This window comes from Sceloporus undulatus, chromosome 1 (genome assembly GCF_019175285.1).
Source record: "Sceloporus undulatus isolate JIND9_A2432 ecotype Alabama chromosome 1, SceUnd_v1.1, whole genome shotgun sequence".
In the NCBI taxonomy this organism is placed as follows: domain Eukaryota; kingdom Metazoa; phylum Chordata; class Lepidosauria; order Squamata; family Phrynosomatidae; genus Sceloporus; species Sceloporus undulatus.
This window is the reverse complement of record NC_056522.1, coordinates 370926148-370944382: the sequence shown is the minus strand read 5'-3', so window position 1 is coordinate 370944382 and position 18235 is coordinate 370926148. Positions and strand designations below refer to the sequence as shown.

The window sequence follows — 18235 nt, the reverse complement described above, 5'->3', positions numbered from 1 at the left end:
ATGCTGCTACTATGCTTCTTCCAGGTCCCCCACTCAGAATTGTGGGCACCTGTCACCCAGCTCAAATAAAGTATGTGCCTTCAAGTCGCCTGTCAATTTATGGGGAACCCATGAATTTCCTCCAATTTTCTTAGGCAAGGAATACTCAGAGGTGGTTTTCCACTGCTTTTTTCTGAAATATAGCCTACAACAGTGCTCCTTAATCTATCTGATGTGGGGGATCAGCAAGTCTCCCTTCCCATGTTATTTATTTACTGGTATTTAGTTTAGAGTATTTATACCCCTTTCTTCAGCCACAAAGGCTCCCAGACCAGTCTACAGATTGCTAATTTGACAGTTCCCTGTCCTCAAGCTTTTTTTGATCACTAGGATTTCTTATTTGTTAATTTAAATAAGAAATCTTATTGATCAAAAAAGCTTGTGTATAATAGCAAGTACAAATGCTGGCTCCCTACTTGTATCAGTGTTATGGCTGGTATCAATTTCTAGGGGCCCATTCACATAACACAATTCTAATGCTGTGATTCCACTTCAACTGCTATGGTGACTTTCTATGGAATCCTGGGACTTGCAGTTCAGGGAAAAGCATCTAGAATTCACAACCAGGAAGCTCTACTAGCAAATTAGAAACCACAGGATTCCATAGGATGGAACCATGGCTGTTTAAGTGGAGTAACAGGACTAAAATTGTGTGTAGTGTGAATGGGCCCCAGTTCTGCTTGAAATTTACCGCATTCTTCCCTCCTTTCAGGCACAACCTCCTGTAAGGTTAAAATCTTCAACTAAACCATCAAACCTTTCCTTTTATTTTCCCCTTGGCTGCCCTTTCCAACATCCCAAGGGCTCTGTTTGGTTGATTCCACATAATGGCCAGGCTTCCTGGCTCTGCTGTCTGTCACAGAGGAGTCCGCAACCGTGGCTGTAAAGAGGACTGTGGGATGGGTCATGGGCTCTTCTTTTTGTACCTTAAACAGCTCTACTTTACCTAGGAGTTGTGAGGGTTACAGCTGAAAATCTCCCTGCCTCAGAAACCCCACAAAAACACAACAAAAAGAAATGCAAGTAAAATACAATGGGAACTTAGATTGCTTTGTCATTTCCTAAATGGCCCTGTTTCTGTTTTTCCTACACAACACACACAGCCATACAACAAAGTGTCTACTTCCTGCTTCCATAGGCTTCCACAGGTGGCATTTTATAGAACCATATGATTTTATGATTCTAAGAAATACAAGTAAAATAATGAGATCTTAGGTTGCATTGTCATTTCCCAAAGGCTCTGTTTGCTTTCCCTACACAACACACACAACCATACAATAAATTGTCTATTTTGTACTTCCATAGGCTTTCATAGGCTTCCACAGGTAGCATTTCATAGAATTCATAGAATCTATGAAATATACGTGAAGTAATGAGAATTTAGATTGTGTTGTCATTTCCCAGATGGCTTTGTTTCTTTTTTTCCTGCACAATACACTCAACCATACAAGAAAGTGTCTAATTTCTGATTCCAAAGGTTTCCACAGGAAGCATTTCATAGAATCATATCATTTCATAAAATCGTATGATTCAATGAAATACAGGTAAAATAAAGAGAACTTACTGCAGATTGCATTGTCACTTCCCAAATGTCCTTTTCTTTTTTCCCCCCTACACAACACACACAACCACACAAGAAAGTGTCTAATTCCTGCTTCCTTAGGTTCCACTAGAAGCATTTCAAAGTATCATATGATGATTCAAAAGATTCTATGAAATGCAAATAAAATAATGAGATCTTAGATTGCATTGTCATTTCCCAAATGGCTCTGTTTCTTTGTTCCCACACAGCACACACAACCATACAAGAAAGTGTCTAATTGCTGCTTCCACAGGAAACATTTCATACAATCATATGATCCTGGGATTCTATGAAATACAAGTAAAATAATGAGAACGTAGATTGCATTGCCATTTCCCAAATGGCTCTGTTTCTTCTTCTTTTTTCCACACACAACATACACGAAAGGGCCTAAACCCTGCTTCCAGAGGATGCTGAATTCCTGCTTCTTGTCCTCCAGATGTGTTGTACTGCATCATGGGGTATTCTCATAGAATCATAGAATTGGAAGAGACCACAAGGGCCATCCAGTCCAACCCTCTGCCATGCAGGAACTCTCAATCAAAGCATACACAACAGATGGCCATCCAGCCTCTGTTCCATTCTGTATTATGGGGGGTTCTGGGAGTGTAGTCCAGCACATCTGGAGGGCACCGTCTGGGGGAAGATTACTATTATTATACTATTACTTCTAATTAAATGGAGCATAAGAGAATGAGGTGAAGAGAAGCAGGTCGCCTTCATTCTGAGTTATGCAAATGTCTTGATCCCTAAAGCAAAGTTTTACCTCTTGTGTTTCTCAGGCAGAACAGACTATATAAAATAACACATGGGTATAATGTAAGCCATAAACAACTTGAAGGTACACAACAACACCAACAACAAAGGATAGAAGGAGAGATGCACATGTTAGTAAGAAGACTAAGGGCTGTAGCACATGTCATATAGCTACAGATACCACTGGGTTGAATTCATAAGAATATCACAATACCTTTCTTAAACATAAATATTCTGTTGATCTTTTTCTAAATTTGTATCATTCCATTCTTCTAATTGGCCTAAGACCACATCCAAGATTGATTAGGGCAGTGAATCCCAACTTTTTCTATACCCCACATCCCTAGGCAATGTTTGATTAATGTTTCCACCTCCTACAAATGTAATACCACATTTGAAGATGAGAAAGTCTAATTTCTAATTTTTGAACCAGACATTGAACCACATATAGAATCATAGAGTCACAGAATCATAGATCCAAAACACATTGCAGAAATAATCCAGTTTGAGACTACTTTAACTGCCTTGGCTCATTGCTAAGGAATCCTGGGAATTGTAGTTTGTTTTGGCACCAGAGCTCTCTGACAGAGCATGCTAAATGTCTCACAAAACACAGATCCCAGAATTCCTACAATTGAGCCAGGGCAGTTAAAGTGGTCTCAAACTGGATTATTTCTGTAGTGTGTTTTGGACCATAGAGTTGGAAGAGACCTCAAGGACCATGAAGTCCAACCCAATGAATACACACTGCAGGTGAACAAACTGAATTTTTTGGGGGGAAAACAGGTTTTTAACTCAGTGCATAAAATGCTAATCTACATTGACCAATTAGATTCTAATTTATTCACAAAAAATGTCAACAGTAAAATGAATCCCAGTTGTGGACATAAAATTCAATTACTTCTTTGTTCCTGCTTCTCATTCATGATTTTGTCAAAATGTGGTTGTTGTTTTTTGCTGATTGCGACCCACAAGTCTTCCTGTAGGGTCAGGTGATTCCAGGATTTTGTCTTGACTGGCAAAAGAGAACTGAATCTAGATTCACATAAATATCTTTGGGGCTGTGCAGACCGCCCCTAAAGGGTGGCCTGGAGCTGCCTTCAGGTGTGCTGGATTGGGGCCATGGCAACTGCATGCCACAGCCCCAATCCGGCCTTTCCGGGGTGAAGAAAGGAGCCACAAAAGCGGCTCCTTTTTGCACCCTGGAAAGGTTGCAATAGCTGCGGCACCGCAGCTTGAAGGCACTTCTTTGCTGCTGTGTCATGTGGAAACAGTGCCAGTGGAGTGCTGTGATGCCATACACTGTGTGGAGCGGTGTGCAGCATCATGGCATCCTGGGGGTAGAGTTGGGGTGTGTGTCATGTGGATGCAATGCCCCGACTCCACCCCCAGGCTGGCCTTAATGGACGGTCTGCACAAGGCTTTTGTTACACCCCTGAAATTCCATCTTGCATCCCATGTTGAGAACCTCTGGGTTAGGATCATGTGTTTTTTAATGTTTTTTGAAATTCAATAAAAATTATATATATAGCAAGTGAACACATACAAATGCCTGGCCCAAGGGTCTTCTTAGCAGTCATTTGTGTAATGTGTTTTGCTTTCAATAATGAGAATTTTTCCCATCCTGAGAACATTTCCTTTCTCCTGCAGACACCTATGGAAAGCTGTGCCTTCTCAACTCGGTTGGCCAGGAGATGTCTCGCTGCAAGACTTCCATCCGCCGAGGCCAACCTAACCCTGTCTACAGAGAGACTTTCGTCTTCCAGGTGGCCTTGTTTCAGTTGTCGGATGTCACGCTGATGATCTCCATCTACAACCGCAGGAGTATAAAGCGCAAGGAGATGATCGGCTGGCTCTCCATGGGTCAGAACAGTAGTGGAGAGGAAGAGCAAAATCACTGGCAGGAGATGAAAGAGTCCAAATCCCAGCAAGTGTGCAGGTGGCACACGCTCCTGGAATCCTAAAGGAAGTGCCCATAGTTTTCATACCTTGAGTGCAGGTTTTCTCTAGCTGGGCCCAAAGCACAGAGGTTGTCTCCCTGACATTTGATATATAAAGGATCATCCATTTACATGATCACTGAACTTCCAATGCTCTCTACCATCACAATTCTTGTCTTTTGCACTTCCCACCCAGTAACTAGTGCGAATCTCTTGAAATAAAACCCAGGCAGTTGGCAAAGGGAGAGCCAAAAGTTAAAATCTGATCAATATTGTAATCCAGCACCAAACGTCATTTCGATGTCTCCATTAGGAGTTAAATATTATCTTGCCCTTGGCAACTTGGTCACATAGAGAAATCTGGATGGCTGTGCTAGGATGAAGAGGGACTTAAAGATACACAAGGGACAGGGAGTATCTTTTGGAAAACATGTCAGTGCTCTCCTGAAACCCATTTTTTCCTGTAGAAAATATTCATGGGGAGAATTTGACCTGTAATATTGCTTGTCCCATTATAACATCTGAACTGTGGTTTCGAAACACCTGAATGGAATATTTGACAGAATAGTTACATGGTCTGAGTCAAATTATATAAACTTTAGCTTTAGGAGCTGCAGGGTAGGATAGTAAGAAAAACTGGCTGGAAGGTTCCTCATTTGGAGCCATAATATGGCCTGTTCTAAATCCTCAACACTCAGTAGACATACTCCTTTGGTTTTCATATGTATGAGGGTTAGAAACTTACTCTCCCACACACACACATTTTAAAAGCTTGCTGTTGTTGTGTGCCTTCAAGTCGTTTCTGACTTATGGTGACCCTAATGTGAAACTATCAGGGTGTTTTTGAGGGGCAAGATTTGTTCAGAGGAGGTTTGCCATTGCCTTTCCCTGAGACTGAGAGTATGTGATTTGCCCAGGGGCACCCAGTGGGCTTCATGGCTGACAGGGGAATCAAACCTTCATCTCCAGAGTCACTGTACAACACTCAAAGCACTACTTTCAAACAGATCAGTTCTGGACCCAGTGTCACACTTTGCAGTGTCTGGAACATACACTCAGAACATGGAGGGTAGATGGATACTGTAATTGTATGATTCAGTCACTAGATGATGCTGTGCCTAGTTCTGGAATCCTTTAAGGACAGAGTGAAAACACATTGTAGAATTTATGGCAGAGCCTGACAGCATGAGGAAGAAGTAGCTGCACCTTTCTCACACATAATTTCATGCATCTATAATGTGTGATTAAAACACTTCAGACTAGCAGTGCTTTCTCCACCTACACACCCACAGCATTCTTGGGATTGCCATGGTGACATCTTTCTTTGTTTTTCCTGCTGCTTGAGAGTTATTTGGCTACAGGAGAAATATATGTGATGATTTGATGGGCAGCTCTCCTTATAACTATATATACAGAGTAGGAAACAACATTGTAGAGGGCAAGTAAGAAGAGGATAATCTAGAACCACAAAGGCCAGTATGCTCAGGGTGACCAGTTGTCATAACTGTAAAGGAGGACAAGGCATCGCAAAATGTAGGACATTCAAGAAAAAATGTAGAACATTACCAAATAAGGCCTAAAACATTAATATAAATATAAATTCATGGTCAAAATGGCTGACATTTTGAAATTCCTCCTGAAGAGAAAGTTGAAATTTAGGACATCTGGTCACCCTGAGTATGCTCTGAGTATACCTTGGGTAGAACTTTAAAACAGTGGTTTTCAGTCTGTGTTCTTGTGAAACCTTCAAGAAAACCAGGGTTTCTTGGTGGGAAGACCAGTAGTGCTGTACAAGCAGCTTTGGAAAATCTTTGATTGTTGTGGTTAGTCCCAGTGTAAATATATTGTAGCCAGATCATGGGAAAGGTCTGCTTCTCTTTGGAGTGCAACTCTCATTTTTTCTCCGTTGATGTGCTGGTGATGGTGGTCCTCAAAGGACATTTTCCAGTTTCTGGTTAAAGCACATAATATACTGTCCCTTATTGACTATGTAATCTGCAGTGTTACAAAGAACAATTTGCACTGTGGAGAGGTGCTAGGCTGATAGTGACATTGAAAGGGATCCCTTAGATGGTTAGCTTTGAAAAAACAAATGGCTTTCATATAATAATACTTACAAACAGACTTGGAAACACAGGACACTGCCTTATTACACTGAGTCAGATGTTTGGCCCAACTAATTCAACGTTATCCACATTGACTGGCAGAGCTCCTTCCAGGATTTCAGAGGGTTCGTCACCAGCTGATCTTGGAGATGCTGACAGCTTAACCTGGGACTTTGTGCATGCAAACCATGGTTGTACCACTGAGCTATGCCCCTTGCCTTCCCCGTGAACTTCTCTTTTATTTTTCCTTCAAATATCTTGTAGGGCTGGGAGAATTCAAAGATATAGCTGTGTTTGTCTGTAGTATCCACATATAAAGAGATCGTGTAGCACCTTTGAGACTACCTGAAGGAAAGAAGTTGGCAGCATGAGCTTTCGTAGACTTAAATCTACTTCCTCAAATGTATCTGAGGAAGTAGACTTAAGTCTATGAAACCTCATGCTACCAACTTCTTTCTTTCGGTTAGTCTCAAAGGTGCTACAGGATCTCTTTACATACTTGTAGGGCTGAGGTAGGGAATAATGACCCTCTAGAATGTTTGGCAACTCCTAACATTTCTTATCACTGGATATACTGGCCTAAACTGCTGGGAGTTGCACTCCAGCATCACCTGGAAGGTCACATAATCCCTAGTTCTGTTGTAGGGATATAGTGTTTAAATAAAGATTTTTGATTATTTTTAAACAGAAATTTCTTATTTATTTATTAATTTATTAAACTATTTATATTCTGCCCCATATCCAAAGATCAATTTAAGAGAATAACCATTTATTGTTCTATAATATTATAATTTTGTAATAATTATACTAATTAAAAGAATAGTACTAATATATTAATTCTAATACTAAAGAATACAAATATACTAATTCATATATCACTTTATACCAGAATTGACTGTTTTAAACCAAATGACTTTAAAAAACAAACACTTCTGTTTTTTCACATTGATTATTCATATTTTATTGATAACATAAGTTCAATCTAAACAACTTGCTTTAAAGGAGCACTTTTAAAAGAACAATTGTTATTTAACTTAGTGGGCATAACATTTGAACTGCATTTTGCTACTTAATTTTCTGACTGAGTCCTATATTGGTGTAATCCTAGATATTCGTGCAAAAACTGGTTTAAACTGATACAAAAAAAGTTTAAAAACACACACAATCTTTTTGGTTAAAAACAACAACTGTTTTTCCACTCACCCTATTTAAAACCTGACTTTTTAAAACAATGTAGAACAATTTAAAATAACGCTGACTATAGCACATGTGCAAATGGGATAAAATCAATTAAACCTCAAACGCTCTAATAAAAAGCCGCATTTTGACTTGGTGCTGGAATGACACTACTGCTGGCACCAACTGGGCCTCTGAGCTGAGAGTATTCCAGAACAAATGGAAGTTGGGTTGTTTTTTTTAAATACAGAGGCTTATAAAAGCAAGCCCTACTGAAAAAAGAGACATTCTCTTTTCTGTTGAAGAGGACAGGGGAATGCCTCATCTAAAACAATGTGTGCTATGAATCATACATCCATTAGCAAAAATTGAAGTAGGCATCTTCTTTCAGAATGATTGTTTTTTATATCCAAAGTTATAAGCTGATTTATATTACTGCCTAAAACTCATGTGTTTAATTGGCTTGGTTATTCTGATAGCCTTTAATATTTTGGGCATCTATGGAGCAGGCAGATGTAATTGAAAAGATGGATCTGTTTCAACCCAGGGCAGCCAACTCATTGATTTGAAGCTGCAGAAATTTTCTTTCTCTCTTCCCACTTTCTTATTTCATATAATTGCTGAAGGCAAGCATTCTCAATTGTGCAGATGAGGTCATTTGTCTAACATTGCATGTTCATCTTTTTTTCCCTTTTAAAAGGGTTCTGCTGTTCATTGACATGAAATATCTTTGGCTGCCACTTCAGATAGGGAGTTAGGAAGGAAATCTACCATCAGACAAAAATGTTACTCTTTTAAGTAGCGTGTGGAAGGGAATAAATTCCAAATACACCTTCTCAGTAAATTGCCGAGTGCCTATGGCTGCAAATAGCCCCAAAGCAACAACCAGCCTCTCCATCAACATCATTTGTTTGGGAAGTAGAGCATTTTGTAGTATCTTTATCTTATCTTCCTTTCCCTTAGTTGAGGGAATGGAATGAAGAGTAAAAAATTCAGATACATGGGTCAGGATCCACTTTGGTTGGTGAATCTCTGTTCTTCTAAATCTCCTGTGCCCCTGGAAGCCTGCTCTGAAGAGCTAGAAAACCCATGAGAGCAGGCTTTTAGCATTTATGGGGGCTGTAGGTGGAAGGAGGGTCACTACTATTGCTACTGCAACTGCTACGTCTTACTACTATTATTTATATCCCACCTTTTTTATCCAGTTTGGAACTCCAGGTGGCTTGCAACAGTTAAAACAAAGGTAACTAAAATTTCACAGCATACTAAAATTTAAAATGTAATCAAACTATTAATGAATTAAATCTTGTTAAAAACATAAAACTATTAAAAAGAAAGTAGTTACTAGAGGATCCAACACATTATGCAAGGCCTGTCCTCACCCTGGCCTCACCCTGGAATACCTTAAGCAGTCAGGTCTGCTGAAATGAAAAGGTCTTCCTTTGCTTGTGGAAAGAGAGCAAGGTGACTGCCAGAAGTAATGGGGTCCAAGTTAAATACCAGTTGGACCCTGGAGATAGAATCATAGAATCATAGAATCATAGAGTTGGAAGAGACCACTAGGGCCATCCAGTCCAACCCCCTGCCATGCAGGAAATCCAAATCAAAGCATCCCTGACAGATGGCCATCCAGCCTCTGTTTAAAGACCTCCAAGGAAGGAGACTCTATCACCCTCCGAGGGAGTGATATTATTAACTGCAAGAGTCAGGATCATTGCCTCTTGCTGAATGTTTCCCAAGTGGGCAGCAGAGAAACAGTTAAGAGTTGACTTTCCTGGAACACACAGTTCAAGTTGGACTCTGTGCACCTGAGAACTCACATATGTCAACTTTCCATGTTACTCTTGCAGCTTTACTTGGGAACACTGCACAGTAAGAGATTCCATTCTGTCTTTGGGCTGCTAGTTCCAATGAGTTTGTAGTGTAATTGACAATCTAGCCCTGAACCTGCTGAAAGAAATGCTCCAACAAACTCAGCAGGGTTACGAAATACATCATTCCTCTGCATCATCATGTGCTGCTTAAGGCAGCTGTCCTGTACAGGAATGAATACTGTTGGCACAACATAAATTACCTCTGAATAGACATGCATAGAGAAGTGGTGTCTCAGCAGTTAAGATGCTGACTCTGATGACTGCAAGATCGGCAGGTAAGCAGTTTGAGGCCCAAGTGCCATGTGGTGGAGTGAGCTCCCATCACAAGTCCCAGCTTCTGCCAACCTAGCAGTTAGAAAGCATGTAAAAGTGCAAGTAGATAAATAGGTACCACTTCAGTGGGAAGGTAACAGTGTTCTGTGCAGCCATGCAGGCTACAGTCAGCTTTGACAACGCTGGTTCTTTGGCTTAGTAATGGAGTTGCAGTTGGACATGGCTAGACAGTCTTGCCAAAGGAAAACCTTTAGAGAGGCATAGGACTACACCAAAAGACCTTTTCTGGAAGGATAAAATAAAGCGTTCTTATGAGTGACATTTGTGTTTGCAAAACAGTTTTAGAATTAAGTTACACACTTACATTATACACTCTGGACAAAATGTGTAGAGTACATTTGGGCATATCTCCCTACATGACCATAGAAGAAATTCAACTTAGACAGTGAAGAAATCAAAATAGTGAAAGAGTTCCTGTAACTAGGACCAAACATTGAGTAGAATGGAGACTGCAGTCAAGAAAGAAGAAGACTAGAAATAGGAAGGGCAGCTATGAAAGAATGAGATAAGATCCTAAAGGTAAAGACATACAACTGGGCACTAAAGTTAGAATTGTCCAAGCTATTGTATTCCCCATCACCATGTACAGATATGAGAGCTGGACAGTGAAAAAAGTGGATAGGAAGAAAACCAATTCATTTGAGATGTAGTGCTGGAGGAGAACGCTGAGCGCACCATGGACAGCCAAAAGGACAGACAAATGGGTCCATGAACAGATCAAGCCAGAACTCTCACTGGAAGCCAAGATTACACCCCCCCCCAAAAAAAAAGGCTATCATACTTCTTGAGAAGGCATGACCAAGACAATAATGGTAGGAAAGATGGAGGGTAGTAAGAAAGAGAGGAAGACCACAAACCAGATGGATAAACTCAAGTAGGGAAGTCAAGGGCCTGAATCTACCAGACTTTATCAGAGCAGTGGAGGATGGGGGGGGGGCTTGGAGATGTCTCATTCATAAGGTTGCCATGAGTTAGGGGTGACTCGAGGGTGGTAAACAACAACATTGTGCAACTGCTGCATAACTCAGTAAGCATATAGTTACACTCTATTTGTTATAGGATCCTGGTTCTCATTGGATTAAATTTCCAGTCAGCTCAAGTCAATGGTGAAGGTTGATGAGAATGAGAGTTTAAAACATCTGGAGAGCCACATGTTTTCTACCCATGGTTTTTTGGCCTCTCCCAATCAAAGGAGTCTGGGAAGGCAGAGGGAACATATCTCTTTTAAAAATTTCAAATCATAGGAACACAGTTCAGTTGATCAGTAAGAATGAAAGCCTGTGTTACTGGGAAACATTTCTTCAGGATTATAAAAAAAAATTAAAAAGCACAGTATATAGGCAATATCTACATTTTAAAAAATATTTTTTTCTTGCATCAGAATGTTTTTGATCAAATGTGTGCATCATTTTACTTTTTAACTGATGGAAACAAAATGTACCTCTCTGTTTTTGAGTTTTCATTTTCTGGGAGTTGCATCTGAATGTGGAATATTAAACTTATAACATTTCTCTTAATTGTTCTGTGTGAGTGCTGAATATGATGTGCTTTATGCTAGCTTGGAAAAAACATATATTATAAAAGTGCACTCAAAGGGATTCTAGGGTCAAAGCAGTGATGGAGTTCAAAGCTAGTTGGAAGTTTGGATTTTGGAAATTAGTTGGAAGAACTCAAATTCATAGAATCATAGAGTTGGAAGAGACCACAAGGGCCATTCAATCCAACCACCTGCCATGCAGGAAATCACAATCAAAGCATCCTCAACAGATGGTCAACCAGCCTATGTTTAAAGAGCTCAAAAGAAAGAGACTCCACCACTCTCTGAGGGGTTGTGTTCTACTGTTGAACAGCTCTTATCCTTTCCTGTATCTTGAATCCATTGCTCCATGTCCTACTCTCTGGAGCATCAGAAAACAAGCATACTTCATCCTCAGTATGGCATCCCATCAGATATTTAAGCTAGGCTATCATATTGCCTTTTAACTGTCTCTTCTCCTGGCTAAACATACCCAGCTCCCAAAGAGACTGTGCAGACCGCCTCTAGCTGCCCCAGATTGGGGTCATGGCAACCGCACACTGCAGCCCCAATCTCTCCTCTCCATGGTGCAAAAAGGAGCTACAAAAAAGGCTCCTTTTTATGCCAAAGGAATGCCGCGACGCCGTGCGCTGTGTGGAGCAGGATGCAGCATCATGCCGTCCTTGGGGCAGAGTCAGGGGGTGCATCATGTGGATGCCATGCCCTGACTCCACCCCAGGCTGACCTTAATGGCCAGTGTGCACAGCCTCTAAGTTTCTCCTCATAATGCATTGTTTCCAGACCCTTCACCATTTTGGTCGCCCTCTCTGGACATGCTCCAGCTTCCCAACATCCTTTTTGAATTTTGTGGTGCCCAGAACTGGACACAATATTCCAGGTGAGGCCTGGATACCAAAGCAGAATAGAATGGCACTATTGCCTCTCTTGATCTAGGCACTGTACTTCTATTGATACAGCTAAAAATCACATTGGCCTTTTTAGCGGCCACATCACACTGTTGACTTGTGTTCAACATGTGATCTACTAGAACTCTTACCTCCCTTTTACATGCAGTCTCATCTAGCCAGGTATCCCCATTCTATATATATATACATTTTATTTTTTCTACCTAAGTGCAGTACCTTACATTTCTCCCTGTTGACATTCATTTTGTTAATTTTGGTCCAGCTTTCTAATCTATTAAGATTTTGATTTTTAATCCTGTCCTCTGGGATACTATCTATTCCTCCTAATTTGATGTCATATGCAAATTTGATAAGCATGCCCACAATTCTTTCATCCAAGTCATTGATAAAGATGTTGAATAGCACTGGGCCCAGGACAGAACCCCACTGGACACCTCACTGGTCACTTCTTTCCAGGATGAAGAGGAGCCACTGCTGAGCACTCTTTGGGTTTGGCCTGTCAACCAATTACAAATCCATTTTACAGCTGTATTGTCTAACTACATTTTACAAGCTTGTTTTCAAGAATGCCATGGGGAACCCTGTCAAAACCTTACTGAAATTAAGATATACTATATCCGCAGTGTTCCTCATCTAGTGTTCTTCATCTACCATGGCTGGTAATTTTATATTAAAAAAAGAGATTAGATTAGCTAACAAAATGAAATTCAACACAGAGAAATGTAAGGTATTGGTGCTTCCTTATTTCTCTGTTCAAAATCTGCAGGTTAAGACAATTACCAACAGAGGGCACAGAAACAAGCATACAAAGAGGCAGTACAGATCCTTAGCAATATCAATACCTTGAAATCTCATAGCATTTTCTTTTCTTTGCAAACTAAATTCAACTCTCTTTATCCACTATGCTCAGCCAAGGAAGTTTCCAGTTCAATCCTCGGAAGTGAGTCAGAATGCAACTCTAAGGACACTTATCTGAAAGTACCATTAAATTCTCTCTAGGGCATACGATTGCATCCACTGGTTTGATTAGTGATGAGTTTGTACTATAGAAAAAGCCATTTCCAATCTAAATGTTGATGGGGGAAGAGAGAGGGAAGGATGAAAAAGATGTAATATGAATAAGATGTAACAAATGTAATAGCTGCATGAGGACAGGGAATATATGCCACAGCTGGAGTTTGCTCCCATAATCAGGGTTACAAAATTCATGCTCAAGAAGAGGTTTTTGAGGGAGGGATGTTCTATGGATCCTAAGTGCTGCTGAACACAGCTGAAATTTCAGGCTCTCTGATCAGTATTGTGCTGCGACTGGTGGCATATCTCAATAATGTTGCAGTTATAAATGAAGCCAATCAAAGATTCAAGTGCCACTGCTTTCTTCTGAGACTGAGAGTGTGTGATTTGACCAAGGTAAGTATGTTTCCATGGCTAAGCAGGTATCCAAACCCCAGTTTCTGGGAGCCTTAGTCCACCACCGTCACCACACTGTTTTTCTGTACTAAGCATATTTGCATTGTTCTCTTTGCAAAACATTTTGGGATTGGGGCACTGTTCCCTTGCCCTTTTTACTTAGAGTCCTCCCAAATGGATTACTATATGGGCAGTGCGCCTAACTCTTCACGATGGAGTTACAGTTGTGCATGACTTCTACTAAACCATTATTAGCTTCTACAGCATAACATGAGGATGATCTCTATCCATTTCCCCAATATAGTTCATAGTTGTATAAACTGGAGGGGGGGAGTGTGCCCCACAGGAAAAAAAAATGCAATATTAATTGGCATACGGGCCTCTTTCACAAGAGAACGTCAGGATTCCTGTCTGAGTCTCCATGCAGAATGTAGAACTAAGACTTTCCTCATATCTACATGTCAAGAGGGACAAGTCTCCTCTGCACACATAGGACATGGATCCAAGCTACCTGAGAGACCACATTGTCTCATACAAGCAAGCCTTTTCAGTGATTCCCTCATTGCCTTCCCCCCTCATCCACAGTTGCCCACTTCAGGTTATATCCCATCTCTCAGTTTTGGTTTAAGAGTACAAAGAGCAAAAGACAGTATAGAGGGAGTTGCCTTTCACCACCTTGGACTATTTTCCTGTTTAGGGCAGAGTTTGTCTCCTTGTCAAGATTTATTTGTGAAAATATTTATATCTTATCTTATAGTTAAGGATTCCAGAATAGCATACAATAAAATCAAATTGACTAATTTAAAACAATGCAAAGAGTAAAAATAGTTTTAAAGGGATACAAATATCTTAAACATGTTAACAGCTTAAGGCACTTTTAAAACAACTGAAACAGTTTTAAACAATTTAAAACTATGCACACATGCGGACTTGTCTAAAAGAATTCAGGCCCCTTAAGCTCAGCCACTGGTTGACCTGGAGGCTGGAGCAAGTCACACTCTCTCAGCCTCAGAGGATGGCAATGGTAACCCCCCTCTGAAGAAATTTGCCAAGAAAGCCCTATGATAGGGGTTTCAACTTAGGGTGGCCATAAGTCAGAAACAATTTGAAGGCACACAATAACAGGCTTTAGTAAATAATCATATTTTTACTTGGTGCTGGAATGGCAGCAATGTTGGTGCCAGTCAGGCCTCTAAAGGAAGGGTATACCATAACTGGAGTACTGCAACAGAGAAGGCCTTCTCTCATGTCTTCCTCACAGCATATTACCCTGACAGATGGGACAGTGAAGAGAATAAATGCTTGGGCAAGAGTATATAGTCAGTGAAACACTCTCCTTCAGGTACTGAGGCCCCAACCTATTTAAGCCTTTCAGTGTCATTACCAGCACCTTGATTTCAATCTGGAAGTATATTAAGTCCTTCAAAACCAGTGTCATATGGATTCTGAATGATGTTCTGGCCAGCAGCCTAGCTGCTCTATTTTGCACTAGCTGCAGTTCCTTCCTGAGTTGTCTTCAAGAGCAGCTTCACGTAGACAGCATTGCAATAGTCTAACCAAGAATAAATAAAATAAAGAGAGGGAAAGAGAGATCCCAAACACGGGGCATGAGGACTTGTCAACAACATGGGGGATTTCAGCTTTTATAAGACTCTGATTTATCTAGGGTTGCCAAGTCAGGACTATCCTGGGTCCTGAGATTTGAGAGCCAAAACCTGACACTGACGAATACTTATGACCTCTCAGGGGATAAGCATTGCTGTTGTCATTAACAATGATGTCCCAAGAATAAATCACAGCAGCACAAGTTATGCTTTTCAAATAAAAAGCATCAAGTATAACATATGAGGAAAACGGATATGTATTTTTCAAGACAGCACTCTTGCCCTGAGATTCCTTACCGTGGGCACTAGAGAAGAGAGGTGAGCTCCTGAAGCTCAGAGGTAAAGCCTCAAAGCTCAGGGCCAGACTCTGAGATCTGGAAAGCTGAAGTTAGGGCGTGAATTGCTTCTCTTCCCAGAGAAATGAGATTTGTGGCATTCTGGGAGTTATATATTACTGTATATACTCATGAATCAGTCTAGAAATTTTAGTCAAAAAATTGACCCAAAAAAACTTGACTTATTCATGGGTCAATGTAAATAGAGTACTTTAACCCACATAGGAACCATCTCCTGGTGAAAGACAATAGTGTAATCTGTACTGGAAGCACTGACCCCCCCCCTCTCAAATGTCTCATCTATCCAGCCTTTAGGTTGAACAAAAACTGTTATGAATTTTCCTGTGCTTCATCCTTTAGATCCTTTGTTACATGCCCCTAGGGTTCTCCCTCAACTTATTCACAGGTCATATCAAAATCCATAATTTTGGCCTCCAAGCCTGCCCCCAGTTTATACACGAGGCCGACTTATAGTTGAGTATATACGGTATTTGGTAGCTAAATGAGTGTTGGAAGAATTTCAGTCTTCCCAATAAGTAGTATCTCTCACTCTGAAACAACTCATTTTTTAAAATGCTGCTGTGGAGGGGTGAGGAGAGAGAGAGAGAGGAAAATATGTAATAGGAGGGGTGTTGACTTGATTCCTAGTGCAGCTTCCGTCCTTGATGCTTGTCCTCTTTTGTTCCTCTCATGGTGTCACTATTGGTGTGATCCCCCCCCCAATTTAACTTCACCCTATTGACTATGGATGAAGTCTTTGGAGGAGAAGGGGAGGGTGTGATTATTCAGCAGCTGCATCCCACCACCTGCTTCTCCTCATAGAAATTGTACATTTCGCTTTGAGCCAGGGACTGCTGATACTTGTAAAACCACACTTCGCAACCGCCCTTCTGTACCGATGTAAAGAAAACTGCAGATTCACACACTTTTCCTTCTTGTCCTTCTCTGCTCTGCAAATGGGGCATTTTGAGATCCTGAGCATTGGTGAATCTTCAGAGAGAGAGAGAGAGAGAGAGAGAGAGAGAGAGAGAATTTTTCCCCCCACTGCTTCATCATTTCCTCCTCTTCTGGTTTGTATTCTGCATGTTCCTCCAGGATGGCATTGATCTACAGGCTTGGATTTCTGAGTCTGAGGGCCATGAATGACCCTGCTATTAAGAAGGGGAGATAAAGGAACCATTATAGATAGAAGGAAGGAAAGATGGGAGGAGAGGCCCACTTGTAACAGTTGCAGGGCATCTGGTGCCAGGCATTTCCAGGGAGAGCTAGAGAAAATACCCTTTGGGGACTACAGTTCCCAGAACTTACCCACGTCACTAAGGAGCTGTAATCCCCTCAAAAGTAGTTTATTCTTTATTTATTTACTGAATCTATATCCCATCTTTCTTCCAAAATGGGATTCAAGGCGACTTCCAATAATTTTTAAAGCTATCCAGCTAAAACGTGAATCTACAAAAGTTAAAAAGAAATTAAATATTGATATTATTCAAAACATGATTAAAGACAGCTAAGAGTACTAAAAACACTTAAAACATATTTAGAACATAGGAAACTATCAGATGGAGGACCAAACCTCCTTGACCCATTATTTTCCCATTCTTATAGCGTGATCTCGAGAAGATTTTCATATGACGTTGCGCTTATCTCGTCATTATCTCATCCAGAAAGTGTAATTGACTGCAATCGTGCAAAAGACTTTCAAACAGTATCATGCAGATCCCGTCACTGTCCCATCATTGTCCTGTCATTGAAGCAGCATTGCCCGGAATTTTGTATTAATGGGAGTCCGCATTAATGCAATGCCGCTTCAATGACTGGACAATAGCGCTGCAATCTGAAAGCCTTTTGCGAGATCACAGTCAAAGATGGGATAAGGACGGGGGAGCAATCCTGTCTTTATTTTGTCTGTGAGTGATAATCTCCATAGTTTCAATAAAATATTGTGTGTGTTGTGTGCCTTCAAGTCATTTCTGATCCTAAGGAAAACCTATCATAGGGTCTTTTGGGGCTGAGAATGTGTGACTTGCCCAAGTGTATGATTTGCCCATGGTCATTTGGTGGGTTTCCATGGCTGGAGAGAGAATCAGACCCTGGTCTCCAGTGTTGTAGTCCAACATTCAACCCACTACACTTCTTTCTCTCTCTCTCTGCTGTAGTGTGTGTGTGTGTGTACAGTGGCATGCCCTCTCTCTGTGTATATATACATGGCATACCAGAGTACAGTAGTGTACAGTATATACTATAGTTCCATAATTGAATTATAACAGCCTTTTTATTTCTCCAAAATTTCACAAAAGAGCAATTTTCAGACGAAATCGGTTTTGGGAGCTGTTTTCCATCCCTATGTCTCAGTCATAAACATGTACAGGACATCACTTTTGAGAAAGAGACTTGAACCCAGTACTTGGATTATGGGACAATATAGAGGAGTTTCCATTCTGACAGCCACAAGCTCTGTGTCGTGATTGCATTAAGCTTTTGTCAAGTTCTCGCCTTCTGAGAACAATTGCTCAGAAAAACTGGTTCCCTCTTGCCCATCATCCGAATATTACTTGACATTTTTTCTCCCTTTCCTAATGCCTTCCTGGTTTGATTGAGCTCTTTGAATTCTCTCTGTACATTCAGTTAATTACTTTAAA

General features: G+C 40.7%; 1 protein-coding gene across 3 annotated transcripts in view; it reads left to right on the top strand.

The window, feature by feature from the left end:
* Positions 1 to 5128, top strand: part of SYT16 (synaptotagmin 16) — a 44169-nt gene extending 39041 nt beyond the window's left edge. For all 3 annotated transcript variants that reach the window (XM_042438608.1, XM_042438522.1, XM_042438690.1), the window contains one exon: positions 4028 to 5128. In XM_042438608.1, the coding sequence (XP_042294542.1) occupies positions 4028 to 4341 (314 nt within the window). In that variant the 3' untranslated portion in view covers positions 4342 to 5128. The remainder of the gene's footprint in view (positions 1 to 4027) is intronic.
* The last annotated feature ends 13107 nt before the right edge of the window (positions 5129 to 18235 follow it).